At 35.9% G+C, this 16,699-nt stretch overlaps 1 protein-coding gene across 1 annotated transcript in view; it reads left to right on the top strand.

Moving 5' to 3' along the window:
* Spef2 (sperm flagellar 2) overlaps positions 1-16,699 on the top strand; it is a 165,666-nt gene that overhangs the window by 30,855 nt on the left and 118,112 nt on the right. Inside the window, 1 exon segment of the mRNA XM_048802898.1 lies at positions 4,916-5,103. Coding sequence (XP_048658855.1) covers positions 4,916-5,103 — 188 coding nt within the window.

Here is a 16,699-nt window from a genome sequence, read left to right as displayed (position 1 = left end):
TAGTATTCATTTACATTAGAAATGACATGTTTAGTTATCTTTCTAACTCACTGTTTGGAAAATAGGTTTCCTTCACAAGCCCAATTAATTAAAAGCAAAGCTCTTTTTAGTTGGACTGTGCTCATTAGGATGAAAAGCATCACCACATCACCTGTTATTTGTTTATTTATTTATTTCCTTTCCCACCCCTAGCTTCTCTCTTTCAAGAAGGCATATTGCTGTGTTGCCCAGGCTGGCCTGAAACTCCTGGGCTTGAACAATTCTACTGCCCCAGCCTCCTAAGAAGCTGAGATTACAGGCAGGTGCCACTGAGTCACCTCACTTGTTCTTTCTTTAACTGAATTTGAACTGACATCAGAGGATTTGGACACTCAGACCTGCTAAAGCCTCAGAAACCTAAACAGGGAGGTTCTGAAGCACCTGAAACAAAGGACAGTCTCTCCTCTTACACAATTACCTTTTCTACAGCTGAGATATCTGCTGTTCTGGCACCTCTTCCTGATAGATGTAGGATTTGTTTTCACCCATAAATATTGAATTTTTCAACAACAAATAGCTGGTATATAATAAAGTGCCCAATAAAGGTGCTGAATTCAATTTTTCAAATGAATACTGCTACTTTTTCTTTCTAATATCATTCACTAACTACACAAAATGTATTTACTAAAGCACCATATTCTTCTACTTCCTGATTGTGAAGAAGGTAGGATTTTTTACATTGCCGTTTTTCTTTAGTTTGTATTTGGTGTTCTTATAGTTTTTATTATTGTTTGTGGGTGTCAGGAGGGAGTGAATTCTAGAAACAGCTTTACGTTTATGATATTTTTAAAGTTTCTTAACAATGTTCGCAGACTATTAATATTTGTGTTATTTATATAATTGTCTTGACTTGCTGTTCTGTGGTCAACTTCCCTCAAGTTCTGCTGTGGAAAACAGTTTCCTAGTTATCCTCCTACTTTTCTGGTATCTCCTTCTCAGCCTCTTTTGAAGGCCCATCTGTTCTGAGACCAATGCATTTATTGTCAGGGTTCCTCAAAGCTTAGTTCCAGGCCACATTCTTTCCTTGTCTTATTCCTCAGTCCCATCCACAACCATGAGGTGAAATTCCCGCAATAGACCAATGACTCGTTCACTTAAGGTCTCTGCCCTCTGAGGTGTAGATCCATGGGTTTAACTGCTTCCTTGACACCTCTAGTCATATATTTCAGGGGCATTTCAAGTTTGACGTGTTCAGGGTCAAATTTGTGATCTTCCCCACTAAACTTGTCATTTTCCAGGTTTCATAGCTCAACAAATAGCCTCAATATTTATCAGCTTTTGCAAGTCCAAACCTATGACCCACTTGAAACCAGCTTCACCCTTACTTCTCCATATCTAAAACATCCTGAAGTCCTATCAATTTTGTGTACTCACCTTTTCTTTGATATGTCTGTTTTTCAGAATCTATACCACCACCTCTGCTTTCTACTGCTACAGTGGTCTCCCTCATCCATTTTTGGTATATATGAGTTGGTAGCCATAAGCTGGGGTATGAAAGGACATAACATTGTTTATGTTCTTTAACTCAACCTCAGCTGGGCTCCAGCAATCCACCTCTGCCCACACAGATGCACACTGCCCCTGCTATAAGGGTCAAGTCATTGAGGATAACACTGCATTCCTCAGGCCCACGTCCAGTTGTTGCCACCGACACCACAGCTACCACAGTCCACGTGTGCCCCTTAGTGGCACAGCAGTCCTGGGGAGGCTGCTCCAGCTTTTTATGGTCCCCCACATTATCCACTTTGAGGTTTTGCTGCTTCCCAGGTGTTGCCAGGTTATAGGATGTATGGCTTTTCCTCTTTCTGTTCTTGCTGAAAACCTTCTTTCATCTGAGATACCTATATTATTTTGCCTTTGAGTTTGGTCTCTCACTAAAATCAGAAGAATCCTTCAACCTTTTTGGCTTTTTGTACTACAGAAATTTCCTAAAGCAGCAGTTATTTTTTTTAACTGCTTAAAAGGAAGAAAGGGAGTAATTATAGACAACATACAGGCAGTCGATCTCCTCTCTCATCTCCTGCAATCCACTCTCAATTCTGCAGTCAGAGCCATCTTACTGATGTTCAGATTTGACCTTTGTCTTCTCACTCAGAATCACATCCCTGGCTCCCCATCAGCAACATACTGGTTCATGACCCCTCTTCTCCTCTGCCCCCTGGGCTCTGGCTATCTCTCTCTGCTCTAAGATCCTTGAATAAGTCATTTCTCTCATCATTCCCCTGTTGCCACATGCTTTCATCAGTGAACTCACTGTTCAGAGCCCTGTGTACTTGCCTCTTCTTGTCTAGGTCAACACCCCTACTATGTGTCCCTATACTCACAGTCTATCCCTGGTGACACATCATAGTGTGTGATTTGACATTTATTCATGTGGCTTTATGACTGTTTGCAAATCCTACTGCCATGATAGCCCCCAGGAAAGCAGAATTATGATTGCCTTTCAACTTTTTATTGTTTTTATTACTACATAATAGGTATACATAATATTAGAGTTTATTTTGACATAATCATGCACGCATAGAAAATAGTTTGCTCTGCATAAGCCCTCTCCTAATGTCTGCTACATTTTAAAGGAAGAGGGAGAAAAAGAACTTTCTGATTTTAGCCTTCAAAAGATTTTTAAAAAAAATTTTTGTTCTCTTTTAAAATTAAATCTGCAGACCTCTTCCTTTAAGGCAATTGAACAGCCATTCTATATGGAGACAATTCCTGACTTACAATTTCTGTGCCACCTACTATTATTGTTACCAATAATCAACTGCAATCATATTTAACATTTTGAGCACTTCCTTTTGCAGGCTCTTTCTCTTCTGAAACCAATGCATTTATTGTCAAGGTTCCTCAAAGCTTAATTCCAGGCCACATTCTTTCCTTGTCTTATCCCTCAATCCCTTTGAGTCAAGCACTGCACTGCATTCATTGCATGCACATTTAATTCTGAAACAGCCACAAGTAGACACAACCCTTATTTAAATTTTACGCAGACAGAAAATGAAACATTGAAGGCTCAAAGTCACAGCTAGTAGCGCTACAGCAGGAGCAAACCCTGCTCTATCAGACTCTAGAATCCAAGTTCATAACCACCGAGATTTGCTACCTCCCACTGACTTCCTTTTTCCTTTCCTTCTTTCTCTTTTTAGGGCTGCAACCTACTTTGCTGTCATGAGACAGGAAATTGTGGTGGGTTTCACACAGAGTTAGTGGTAGACACAGAAAAGGAGGGGAAGGAAGACAAGATAGCTGGATGGACAGGAGGAATGGAGGAAGGGGGAAGGAAAGAAAGGAGGGGAGAAGAAAGAAAGGGAGGAAAACACAGAAGGAGGAAGGGAGGAAAATGGAGAAACAGGCAGTTGTTCTGTTGCTGAGAGGAGAGTCTTCTATTCCCCTTCAAGATTTGGTTTTCCTCACATTCTAAATATTTCCAGATGTTTCTCAAAAACTGGTAAACCAACCTCATGACCCAGTTTAGTGCCACGCTATCCATAAATTCTCATCTGATTTTCTTAGTCTCTTACATTTCTGTTTCCTGTAAACTCTTCACAGCTCATAAAGCATGCCATTAAGCTTTTTATTTAAATTGTATTTTTTTTTCTTCATGAAAATAAGGCTTATGAAACAATACAAGAATGGTAAATTCTGGTGTAATTCCTAACTGTACCAAATGTACTAAACAGAGGTCATCCAGGTCAACTAGGTTCCCACCAAAAACAAAACAAAACATGCAAAATACACCAGCAACAGCAAAACAGATGGTGGCCTTACATACCAATTCACTATCATGCCCTCAGTCATTTATGAATAGTATCATGATAAGAAGTACTTACTCGGACAAGATGGTTCAGGACATGCTAAGTATTGCTAATGTCCCCACTTTCAGAAATGAAGGTATAAGGAGGCTAAACAACTTATCCAGTTTCTCACAGCTTTTGAATTCTATACACAAGCTGGGGCTTAAATTCAAGTGTGCTTCCTCCAAAGCTCAAGTTCACTTCCATTTTTCCATTTTGCATTGACTGGGTGGAGTTACAGGAGGAGATCTTCTTGATGGAGCAGATTAGCATGTGATCTAATTCATCAAGAATCTGATGCAAGTATCAATAAGCAACATTTGGCCACTCAAATCCCACCAGTTGAGTATTGTGCACTCCCAGCTAGGCTAAGCTGAGCTGAACGTTTCCTCACCCTTTGTGTAAAGAAAGGGTCCTCAACCATGTAGAGGGTCTTGACAAAATGTTTAAATATTTTATTACTTTCTACAGAAACAGATGTTTCTACAAATGAGGGTTATCAACTTGTTAAGGCTACAACACCACAGGGTTTGTAGTTGCTATCATAACACACTTAACATATGTTGTCAAATGTGTCATGATCTCAAACCACTATAATCAGGGAATTTCCAAAATGTTTTTGAAGTATGAATCAATATCATAGAACTACCTTGCTAATAAACAAAGGGCAGATATGTCTAGGTCAAGGCTCCTAGGGTGGGGGTGAGGGCCATTTATGCTTCTGGTCTGTGATTCCTGTTTGCAACCTGTAAAACCAAGACATTTTTATGGAAGGTTTTACCATCATATTTATCATTAACCACATTTGCTTTCCATGCTCAGATCACTTCACAATGTACTAGTTTGTTGATAACCTAAAGGTAGAATAATTCCTACATTATCTTTGCCTTCATACTCAGTACTTAATTTATTATGGAGAAAGAGGTCATTCATAATTAACTTCTTCCTGCTTTTTTTTAAAAGCTTTCATTATATTTAAAGGGTTTTGTTTGTTTGTTTGTTTTGGACTACTGAAAAGATAACATGATTTTCATTTGACTCATTGCACAATGATAGTGGCTTAAAATATGTTTTTGCCTTTTTAGGCTTTGGCAAAACAAGCCAAGATTGATTTTGAAGAACAGATCCTCAGAGAGAAGGAATTTCATGCCCAGATTGCTATGGAAAGAGCTAAGGCTTCTTATAAAAAGCATTATGAAATATGTGCAGAAATTTTGGATCAAATTCTTGATTTGTCCACAAAAGTAGCAGACTATCGAATGCTGACAAATAAGTAAGTTCTCTTTCTATAATTAATACAGTTGAGACACCACAGATAATAAGAAAGGATAAGATTGTGAAGCAGACACTAGGTTGATGAGCAAAGAGAGACAAAGATGTTTCATAAAAGAAAACCAAGAAGTAAAGTCCAGGACCTCTTGATTTACTGAGTTGATTCATCTATTGACTAACTTTATTTCAGTGTTCGTATGTCTTTTTCCATTCAGAATGCGACTAATTCACCTGTAATGTACAAGGACAACTATGATAATTTATTTGAAACACTTATAATTTACCAAAAGAGTGAATTTAAAGATTATTTCCCCAATTATTAGACCTAATTATTTTTATCGCACCTTGTTTCTAGAAGAAATCAGCATATCTGTAAGGAAATATTCAAAAGCAAAAAAAAAAAATGCCAATGTCAAAAAAAGTCAAATCCAAATAAAAGTAGGAAGCTTAGAATAAGGGATAAATTGAAGTGTAATTATATAAGCAGTTTTGTAGATTTGCCAGTCATTCATTGAAACCAAGCTGCAAATTTGACCTAACCTGCCCAGTGACCAAAGTGAAAAAAGAAACATATTATTTTTATTTTCCATGCCATTTCTCTAGAAAATAAAAAAATTGTTCTTGGCACTCTGTTCAGAGTAGTCCTTTTTTATGTGATCTCACTACAGGTATACTGCATGGTGTAGGCTACCTTGTAAAGACTGTCTTGGGCCAGTGTGGTATCTGGACTCATAGACCTGTTTCTTATGGTGTATTTTGCCAAAAGCTGAAGCAGAAAGACACTACAATAGATCTCAGTGAAAGCAGTTCCACAAGGTCAAGGATAATACAAGCCAGTTAAATTGGCATATCTCTCAAGTACCCAGGGTGAGATCTTCTTGAGACCCCACAATGAAAGGAATGACAGCCAGATAGCCAACAGGGTAGGACAGAAGAGGGAAAGCATCCCATGTCCCCTGTACATAAGAAGGCTTTCTCAGCTCTCAGCCCTGTGGCCCTGTGTCTAGCCCAGTTTCATATAAAAAATCTCCTAAATGAACTAATAAAACCATGAGGACATTTTGAAGGTAAAACTAAAGAAGGCATAAGATTGAGAAAAAGAAAATAAATTACACTGAAAAGTGAAAGGAATTAAAGAATAAGATTTAAAAATATTTTTCAGATTAATACAAATTCAACTGATCAGGAATTGTCAGAACAAAATTAGGAGGAAGCTAAAACATAAAAGGTTTCAAAGAGGGGAAAGTGACACAAGTCATTATTATTAATTTAAAAACAGATTAAATGACAAAAAGTTAAAAGAAGGAAATCTAAATGTAAAAGTTATAAAATGTTTTTTAAAGAGAGAAAATATAAGGCAAATTGATGCAGTACAGACTGCTCCCATAGAGTAACCTGACAAAGACCGAAACTTAGACAGTACTGCTTTACTCCATCCAAACTTCACAGACAGAAGGCAGCCCCACCTCTAGCTGTGCCATCAAAGACCAAGCAAGAAGCCTCATCTTTCAGCCTCTGGTGGCTATAAAAAGATAGCCAGAGGTCCAGCAGGAAGCACTTTCCCTCCCCCACCTGAGAGAGGCAAGCACACCTCTCCTACACTGGGCAGCTTCAGAGGAGGCTGGAAGAGAGTGAGGAGTCCCCAGCCCAGTAATAACCAGACCACTGCCACTACAGTGTCACTGGACACACTGTAAAGCCAAGTGCCACACTTGTCATTAACAAGGTGACACCTCCTCTTTCCTTTGCCAGAACAATGTCAGAAAGAAAAGAAAATAAAACAACAACAAAACGTAGGTTGGGAATGTTGTTCAGTAGTAAAGCACTTACTTAGCATATGCCCCGTTCTAGGTTTGAGTCCCAGCATCACATAGAAAAAGAAAAAGAAAATAAAAAGTAATATATATGCATGATATATATATATATATATATATATATATATATAGAGAGAGAGAGAGAGAGAGAGAGAGAGAGAGAGAGGGTTAGTAAGATCTAACATCTTATAATATATTGCAAACATATCTAGATTTTTATTTAAAAAATCACTCATCATGCCAAAAACAAGAAAGAGCTCAAACTGAATATAAACGGACAATCTATGACCAAGTGCAGAGACACATGCTTGTAATCTTAGTAGCTCAGGAGACTGAGGCAGGAGGATCAACAACTTCAAAGCCAGCCTTACCAACTTAGTGAGGCCCTAAGCAACTTAAAGAGACCCTGTCTCAAAGTTTAAAAAAAAAATTTAAAGAGCAGGGGTGACTAGGGATGTGGCTCAGTGGCTAAGTTCTCTTGGGTTTAATCCCTAGCACCAAAATATATATATATATATACTGTTGTAGGTTGAGTTGCATCCTCCCAAAAGATGTGTTAAAGTCCTTTCCCCTGGTATCTCAGAATGTGACCTTATTTGGAAATAGGGTCATTGGAGTATGATTAACTAAGATGAGGTCATACTAGTTTATTCAACATGACTAGAGAGAGGAGAGATACAGACAGGGAGAGCACTGTCTTGTAACAAAGGCAAGCTGCAGTTGCAAGCCAAGAAATGCCAAAGATTCTCAGCAAAACACAAAAAGCTATGAATGGCAAGGAAGGATTCAGAGGGCATGCAGCCTTGACAATGCTTTGATTTCAGACCTTTAGCCTATAGAACTGTAAGACAAATTATGCCACCCAGTTTGTGGTACATTGTTATAGAAGCCCTGGGAAATGAATGCAGATGCCAACCCTGAGATGTCAGAGATCTTAGAATTACCCGATAATGTTTGGATATGAGTGATGCCAAAAACTCCTTCTAATGCAGATATATTCAGAGGTATTATTAGATTATTAGAGCTGTGACCTAATCTGTCCATCCTAATTTGAATGGATAGAATGATTGGTACCTGAAGGCAGGTGGGTGTAACTGGAACAGGTGGGTCATCATGGGGGTGTGCCCTAAGTTGTTCTCCCTGCAGCCTCTTCCTCTTCCTCTCCTCTCTGCATCTTTCTGTAAGCTGAGCAGCTGTCTTCTGCTGGGCCCTTCTCCCATGGTATTCTGCTTCATCTGAAGTCCAGAGCAATGGAGTCTGCCTTTTATGGACTGAGACCTCTGACACAGTGAGCCTTGAATAAACTTTTTCTCATGTAAGTTGTTCTTGTTGGCTGTTTTGGTAACAGCAATAAAAATCTAACCAAAACACCTGATAAAGATTTTTAAATAGCCATGGCAAAATAATTTAGTGAGCAATTATAAACATGCTCAAAACAAGTGAAAATTTTAAAACTTACCAAAAACTTACCAAAAACTTAAGCGTAGCTGAGAAATATCATATAAATAAGAATTAAATAGAAATATTTTATAACTGAAAATACAATAACCAAAATAAAGAAAGAACTCAGTGGTTGGTCTTAACAGCAGAATGAAAGGGATAGTAGAAGGAATCAATGAACTAGAAAATAAAGCAATACAAATTTCCCAATCTGAACAACAGAGAGAAAGTAGACTGAAAAATAGTAAGAGTCTCAGCAACTGCTCACCCGTGTTGCATTACTCAGCTTTCTGCCACTATAATGAATATCTGAGATAAACCAACGTATAAAGAGAAAAGTTTTATGTTTGCTCAAGGTTTCAGAGACTTGGGACAATGGTCGCTTGTTTCTATTGCCTTGGGCCTGTAGTGAGCAAGAGCATCATGTGGGTGTGCAGCAGAGGAGGTCTATCCACCTCAGGGCAGCCAGGAAACAAAAGAGGGGAAGAAGCTGGGGTCACAACATCACCTCAAAGGGTATGCTTCCAGTGACCTCACTCTTCCCACTATGTCCCACTACCTTCCAATAATGTCACTGGCTGGTGACCAAGTCTTTAACACACGGGCCTTATGGGAGGACATTAAGATCCCACCATCACTCATGCCATTGCAGTCCTAGAAGTAGAGGGGGAAAAAGATGGGACTGAAAGAGTACCTGGAATTCCCCAAATGGAGTCTGCCTTTTATAAATTCAAAAGAACTTCAAAGAAGATAAACTCAAAGAAACCCATATGAAGGTACTATCACAAGTAAATTTAAGAAAACATCATGAAAGCACTCAGAGAAACAAAACAGCTTACCTTCAGAGGCAAATAATTCAAATAACAAAGGATTATTCACCCAGAAAACATAATTTATAACATTATCTCATCATTTTATCAGTTTAAGTATAGAAGTGGCATGGTGTTTTTTCAGAGCTAAAAGAAAAGAACTGAACCCAGAGTCCTTCACCCAGTGAAAATACCCTTCAGAAATGAAAAGGAAATCTGATTTTTGTCAGAATATGCTAAGAAAATTTGTTGCCAGCATACCTAATAAATATATGGTTAAAGGGAGTTCTTTAAACAGAATTTTTTTTTAAAAAAAAAAGGACCTTAGAATTTCAAAAAAACAGAAAAGAACAAGCAAAGAAAAAATAGGAGTAAATGCAATAGGATTTCCTTTTCCTCTTGAGAAAGCAGGTAAACGGGTAAAGAAAAAAAATACAACACTGTCTAATGTAGTTCAAAATGTACATACAGGAAATATTTAAGAATTATATTATCAATGGATGAAAGTAAAAGAACTTCAAGGGAGGTAAGAATTCTATACTTAAACTGATAAAATGATGAGATAATGTTATAAATTATGTAATGTAATGCCTAACACAAGTACAAAATATGTGCAAAGAGATACACTCAAAATCACAATTGTTAGGTCAAAATGGAATTCTAAGAAACATTCATATAACCCATGGGAAAATAAGAAAAGGAAACTAAAGTAAAAAGCAAAACAAAAAGCCTCCCCAAAGAACAAAAACTAGATTGATAGATCTAAGCTGTAAAATAATCATCATATCTCTAAACATACCAATTAAAAGACAATAGAGTTTGGAGAAATAGATTTAAAAACATGATCAATCTATATGCTGTCCATGAGAAACTCATTTTAGAAATAATGATAAAGACACATCAGGGTAAAATAATGGAAAAATGTATATCATGCAAATACTAGTCAAAACTAAATAGTGATGACTGTGTTAATATCAAATAAAGTAGACTCTAGGGCCAAGAAAATGACTAGAGTGGAAAGAGCCATCATATATTGTGAAAGGTTCAATACACAAAGAAGATAGTGATCTTAACTGTATATTTACCAAAAGTAGAACTACAGAATATATGAAGCAGAAACTAGTAGAACTGAAAGACAAATGGAAGACCCACAATTATTGTTGGAGACTTCAATAACGGAGAGAAAACTAGACAAAAATCAGCAAAGATATAGAAGAAATCAACACCACCAACCAATCAGATCTAATTAGTATTATTGTTGATTACTTTACCCAGCAACATCATAGAATAAAATACTTTTCAAATGCCCACAGAACATATAGAAAGATAAATCATTTATCTCCCAGGTCAAAGAACAAACACCAATAAATTTAAAAGAGTTCAAATCAGACGGTCTTCTCTGCCCACAGTGAAAAAAAAAAAAAATCAGAAATAAATAACATCAAGATAAGAAGAAAAACTCCAAACACCAGGAAACTCAACACACTTCTAAATATTCCTTGGATTAAGAGAAAATCACAAGGGAAATTTAAATATACATTTGATGACAACTTATTAAAATTTGTGGGAAATAGCAAAAACACTGCTGGCAGAAATTTAGAGTATAAAATGTACACATTAGAAAGTAAGAACATTCCAAATCAATATAAGCCCCCAAGTTAAAGGTTTCAGAGGCTTGGGTCCATGATTTTTTATTGAGGAAACCAGAATAAGCAGAGGGGAAGAAAAAAAACATGGAAGAAAGTAATTAATAAAGCACAGAAATAAATAAAACTGAAAACAAAGAGACAAAAACAATAGAATTTAACATAAATACCTGGTTATTTTAAAATTTTAATAAAGTTGTCAAACATTTAGCAAGACGAACAAAGGATAAAAGAGAGTTACCACAAGTTATTAGTATCAGAAATAAATCAGAGGATATCACTTTAGCCCCTTAGTCACCAAAAGGATAATGAGAGAATACTATAAATAACTAAACACATTTGTTAACTTAGAAGAAAGGTCCAATTCCTCAAAAAGCACAAATACCATGAATTGCCTCTATGACATACATAATTTGAATAAAGCTATATAGCTTTTAAGAAATTTATGCCTTGATTTAAAAGATTTTCTCCAAAAGGAAATCTTCAGAACCATTTGGTTTCACTGACAAATTCTCCCAAACATCTAAGGAATTAGCACCAGTTCTACACAATATCTTCCAGAAAACGGAAAGGAAGAAATACTTCCTCACTTTATTTTACAAATCCAATATAACTGTGATGTTAAATCCAGACAAAAACAATAGCAAAAAAAAAAACTAGAGATCAGTATTCGTTATGAATAGAGATGCAAAATCATTAGCGAAAAATTAGAAATAAAATTCAATAACATATAAGAAGAATCATATACCAAGACCAAGTAGGGTGCACTCGAGGAACACAATGTTGGCTTAGCATTCAAAATCAATTAGTGTGGCCCATACATTAACAAAGAAGATATAAGCCACACAATCATATGAATCAATGCAGAAACAGTATTTGACAAAATATAACTCTCACTAATAATGATGAAATGTCTCAGAAAAAGAGTTATAGAGGAGCCTTCTCAGCTTGTTCAAGAGCACTATCAGCTAATTTATATTTAATGAGGAAAAACTGGCTACATTTTGCCTAAAATAGGAAATGAGGAAAAGATGTTTAATCCCTCCATTTTTATTCATCCTAGCCCTAGAAGCTCTAGCCAGTGCCACAAGACAAGAAAAGAAAAAGAATGCAGATCAAAAATGAAGAAATAAAATTTGCCTACATTTGGGATTGACATGATTATTAACTTAGAAAATGCCAAGGAATCTACAATGAAATTCCCAGAACAACTAATAAGTGAGCTCAGCAAGTTTACAGGATAAAACATAAATATTAAAAATATATATATGTACACTAGCCTGAACATGTGGACAGCTAAATTAAAAGCAAATTGCCATTTATAATTTCTTGATAACAAAGTTCCAAACATAAACAAAAAGAATTAAAATACTAACTACATTGATTTGATTAGGACACACCATATATATGTGTTCAAATATCACACCACACCTCACTAATATGTGTGATTATATGTTAATAAAATATTTTTAAAATGAATGAGATGTTTAGATGCAAATCTAATAAAACATGTACAGGACTTCTATGCAGGAAACTACACAAAACAACAACAACAAGAAAAAAAGCAAAGATCTAAATACTGTACACAAAGAGACAGAATGTGTTCATGAACTGAGAGATTCAAAATAAAAGATGTCAGTTCTCCCCAAAATGATATAGATATTTTACCATTTCCTATCCAAAGCCCAGCAAGAATTTTTGTAGATATATATGTACATATAGATGCATATTTATACATATATGTAAATAAACATATACATGTATGCACATATATACACACATCTATGTAAGCCTTTTCTAATGTTTATATAAAAAGCAAAGTAACTAGCATAGCTAAAACATTTTTCTCACATACTATATAAAAATTAACTTAAAATGGATCCTGGACTTAAATGTAAAACACCAAACTATAAAAGTATTTTTAAAAATAGTTTTAAAATAGGGGGTTCTATGATTAGATAAAAAGTTCTTAGACTTGACACCAAAAGCATGATCCATAAAAGGAAAATGTGACAAATTAGACTTCTACAAAGTCAAAACCTTTTGCTTTGAAAAAATAAAAAGATACACAAAGTTGGAGAGGATGTTTGCAAACCGCATATTTAACAGAAAACATGCATAAATTATTTTCAATTTAAAAAAAATTCAATTAGAAAATTGGCCCAAAACATGAAAAGACGTTTTATTGAAAATGATATTCAGGTGACAAATACACACCTGAAAAAATTTTTTAGCATCATTAGCCATTAGAAAATTTCAAATTGAAGCCACAGAGAGATACCAGGATAGATTGATCAGAATGGCTAAAATGAAGGAATAATAACACCAGATGGATGTCATTCATTGGATGTTGTTCATTGGTGGTGATAATGTAAAATGATACAGCCCCTCTAGAACTGCCCTTTAGAAAAACTGAACATTTGACTTCCATAGGACATGTCTGGGCATCTGTCCCAAATTAGCTTATACACACTCATCTCCAATTAAGTGTTTATAAAATCCCTATTATAATAGATTATAACTAGTAATTGTCCAAATGTTCTTTAATAGGAGATGGTTAAACTGTGGTACATCTATACCATGGAATATTACTTAACAATAAAAATAAATAAACTACTACCATAATCTGGATGGATCTCCAGATAATTATGCAAGGTGAAAAAAATCCTCAAAGTTTACATACTTTATGATTCCATTGCTATAACATTCTTGAAGTGACAGAATTATAGAAACTGAAAACAAGATTTAGCCAATGCCAGAGGCCAAGGAGGGAGTGGAGTAGGGGTGAGAGGGAAGTAAGTAGAACTATGAAAGGGTAACAAGAGGGAATCTGTGATGATGAAAATGTTCTGTATCTTAACTGTATCAGTGTCAAGTCCTGAATGTAATATTATACTACAGTTTTACAAAATGTGACAATGTGGGGACAGTAGGTAAACGATACATGGATCTCTCTGTATTATTTCTTACAACTTTGTGGAAATCTACAATTATCCCAAAAAGTTTAATTTTTTTTTTAAAAATGAATGTTTAAATAGCAATAAAATATCATACACGTAAGCAGAAAGACTTCCGAGACCACTGGGCAAAAGCAGACAACATAGCAAGGATTCACAGGACAAGGTATATGAAGTCAAAAGAAATTCAAAAATTAAAAAAGAAAAGTAGCACAACTCCCAAATAACCCCTTGTTTTGCTATGATAACATTTCTTCCTCCCTTGCTGTGTTTGAGTTAATAATGGCTTTACCAGGCCAGGCTGATATTAGGCAAGCTGATGGAATTCAAATCATTTGAGAACGTGGAATAGCTAGCCAGATGTATGCATAAATCTTAGGGATTTCAATTCACAACAAAGGAAGGCACTTAAGGCCCAGAAGCCATAGCAGCTGATTTTCTTTTGGAAAATTTGTTCTTTTTAGGAATATATAATAGTAGAGTATATCAACATATTATACATACATGGACTATTGCTTATTCTAATAGGATCCCATTCTTGAGGTTGTATATGATGTGGAGTTTCCATGGTGATATATTCATTTTGGAACATGGGAAAGTTATGTACTATTACACAGTTTTACTGTGATTTCTATTCCCATCTCCCATCCCTTACCTTCATTACCCTTTGTCTAATCGACCGAACTCCTATTCTTCTCATTCCCCTCTTGTTATGTGTTAGCATCTGCATATCAGAGAAAATATTCAGCCTCTGGTTTTTGGGGATTCACTTATTTCACTTAGCATGATAGTCTCCAGATTCAACTGGCAAATGCCATATTTTCATTTTTCTTTATGACTGAGTAATGTTCCATTGTGTATATATACCTACCATTTTATTTATCAATTCATATGTTGAAGGGCACTTAGGTTGGTTTCAAAGTTTAGTTATTGTGAATAAGCTGCTATAAACATTGATGTGGCTGTATCACTGTAGTATGCTGATTTTAAGTCCTTTGTATATACACCGAGATGTGGGATAACTGGGTCAAATGGTTGTTCCATTCCAATTTTCTGAGGAATCTCCATACTGTTTTCCAGGGTGGTTGCCCTACTTTGCAGTCCCACAAGCAAGGTATGAATGTACCTCCTCCCTACCCCCATCCTCACCAACAATTGTTACTTGTATTCTTGATAACTGCCATTCTGACTGGAGTGATATGGCATATATCTCAGTGTAGTTTTAATTTGCATTTCTCTAATTGCTAGAGATGTTAAACATTTTTTCATGTATTTGTTGCCTGTTTGAAACACTTTTTGCCCATTTATTGACTGGATTATTTGGGGGTTTTTTGGTATTAAGTTTTTTGAGTTCTTTGTATATCCTAGAGGTTAATGTTCTATCTGAAGTGCAGGTAGCAAAGATTTTCTCCCTTTCTATAGGCTCTCTCTTCACGTTCTTGATTGTTTCCTTTGCTGAGAAGAAGCTTTTTAGTTTGATTCCATCCCACTTATTAATTCTTGATTTTACTCCATGTGCTTTAAGGGTCTTGTTGAAGAAGTCAGTTTCTAAGCCAACATGATGGAGTGTTGGGTCTACATTTTCTTCTAGTAGGTGCACCAGTGTGTGTTGTCTAATTCCTAGGTCCTTGTTGCACTTTGAGTTGAGTTTTGTGCAGGGTGAGAGATAGGGATTAATTTTATTCTGCTACATATGGATTTCCAGTTTTCCCAGCACCATTTGTGGAAGAGGTTATTTTTTCTCCAATGCATGTTTATGGTGTCTTTGTCTAATATGAGATAACCAATTTGGGGGGTTTGTCTCTGTGTTTTCTATTCTGTTCTATTGGTCTTCATGTCTGTTTTTGTGCCAATACCATGCTGTTTTTGTTACTGTAGATCTGTAGTATAATTTAAGGTTTGATATTGTGAGAGCAGTTGATTTCCTTGCTCAGGGGCTACAGTGGATCAGGTGAAAAACTATCAGAATCTCAAAGAAAAGGAGAAGTTTGGGCAAGAAGGAGGAAATAGTATTCTCTAAGACTAGAAAAGCAATTTTCAAAGCATTCCTGCTTTTATTATTTTATCTGTTTCTAGCCTCACATCATTACATGTGTGAGGAATTTTATAGTAAATATCAGAAGACAATTTTTTGTAACTTAACAATTTTTTTTTGAAAACATATGGACTACTGGAGCTGGGGTTGTGGCTCAGTGGTAGAGTACTTGCCTACCATGTGTGAGGCACTGGGATTGATCCTCAGCACCACATAAAAAATAAATAAATAAAATAAAATTATCATGTCCTACTACTACTACTACTACTACTACTACTATTATTATTTTAGAAAAAGTATGGGTTATATAATGGGTTTCACTCAGGAAATGTAAGAGCCTCTGCAAACGTCATGAAACAATTATCACCAAAAAATTTTTTAAAAAAGAATATTAAAAAGTTGTAAGGAGGAACACAGGTAATTTTAAGGCTATGAATCCCTAATAAGTGATGGTGAAAGAAATGAGAAGAGGTATCTGAATATGAGGATAGTTGGTCCTCCAAGACCCCTGACCACACAACCCTTTAAGCAGGAATGGATCCCAGATCTGTACCCAATAAATAATAACTTCCCATCCCCACTTCCCTAGCCCCTGATGACCTCCATTCCACTTTATGTCTATGAATTTGTTTAAGGTACCTCATGTAAGTGGGATCATTTGCTCTTTAGTCTTTTGTATCCTGGTTATTCACTCAACACTCTGTCTTTGGGGGTTCATCCGTGTCATAGCACACATCAGAATCAAAGAGTACTTCTTAGGTTGTAATTTCAAATTCTAGAAACTGTTTTTTCCATCTGAATCATATCTGGCTCATTTTTTGCACATTTGTTTCTCTTGGAACATTTTCTAGTCCCTCTGTCCTGGTTGCTAGACAGTCTTTAGCCCTCAGCAGTCA

Source organism: Marmota marmota, unplaced genomic scaffold (assembly GCF_001458135.2).
Source record: "Marmota marmota marmota unplaced genomic scaffold, marMar, whole genome shotgun sequence".
NCBI lineage: Eukaryota > Metazoa > Chordata > Mammalia > Rodentia > Sciuridae > Marmota > Marmota marmota.
This window is presented reverse-complemented; position numbering and strand designations above follow the sequence as displayed.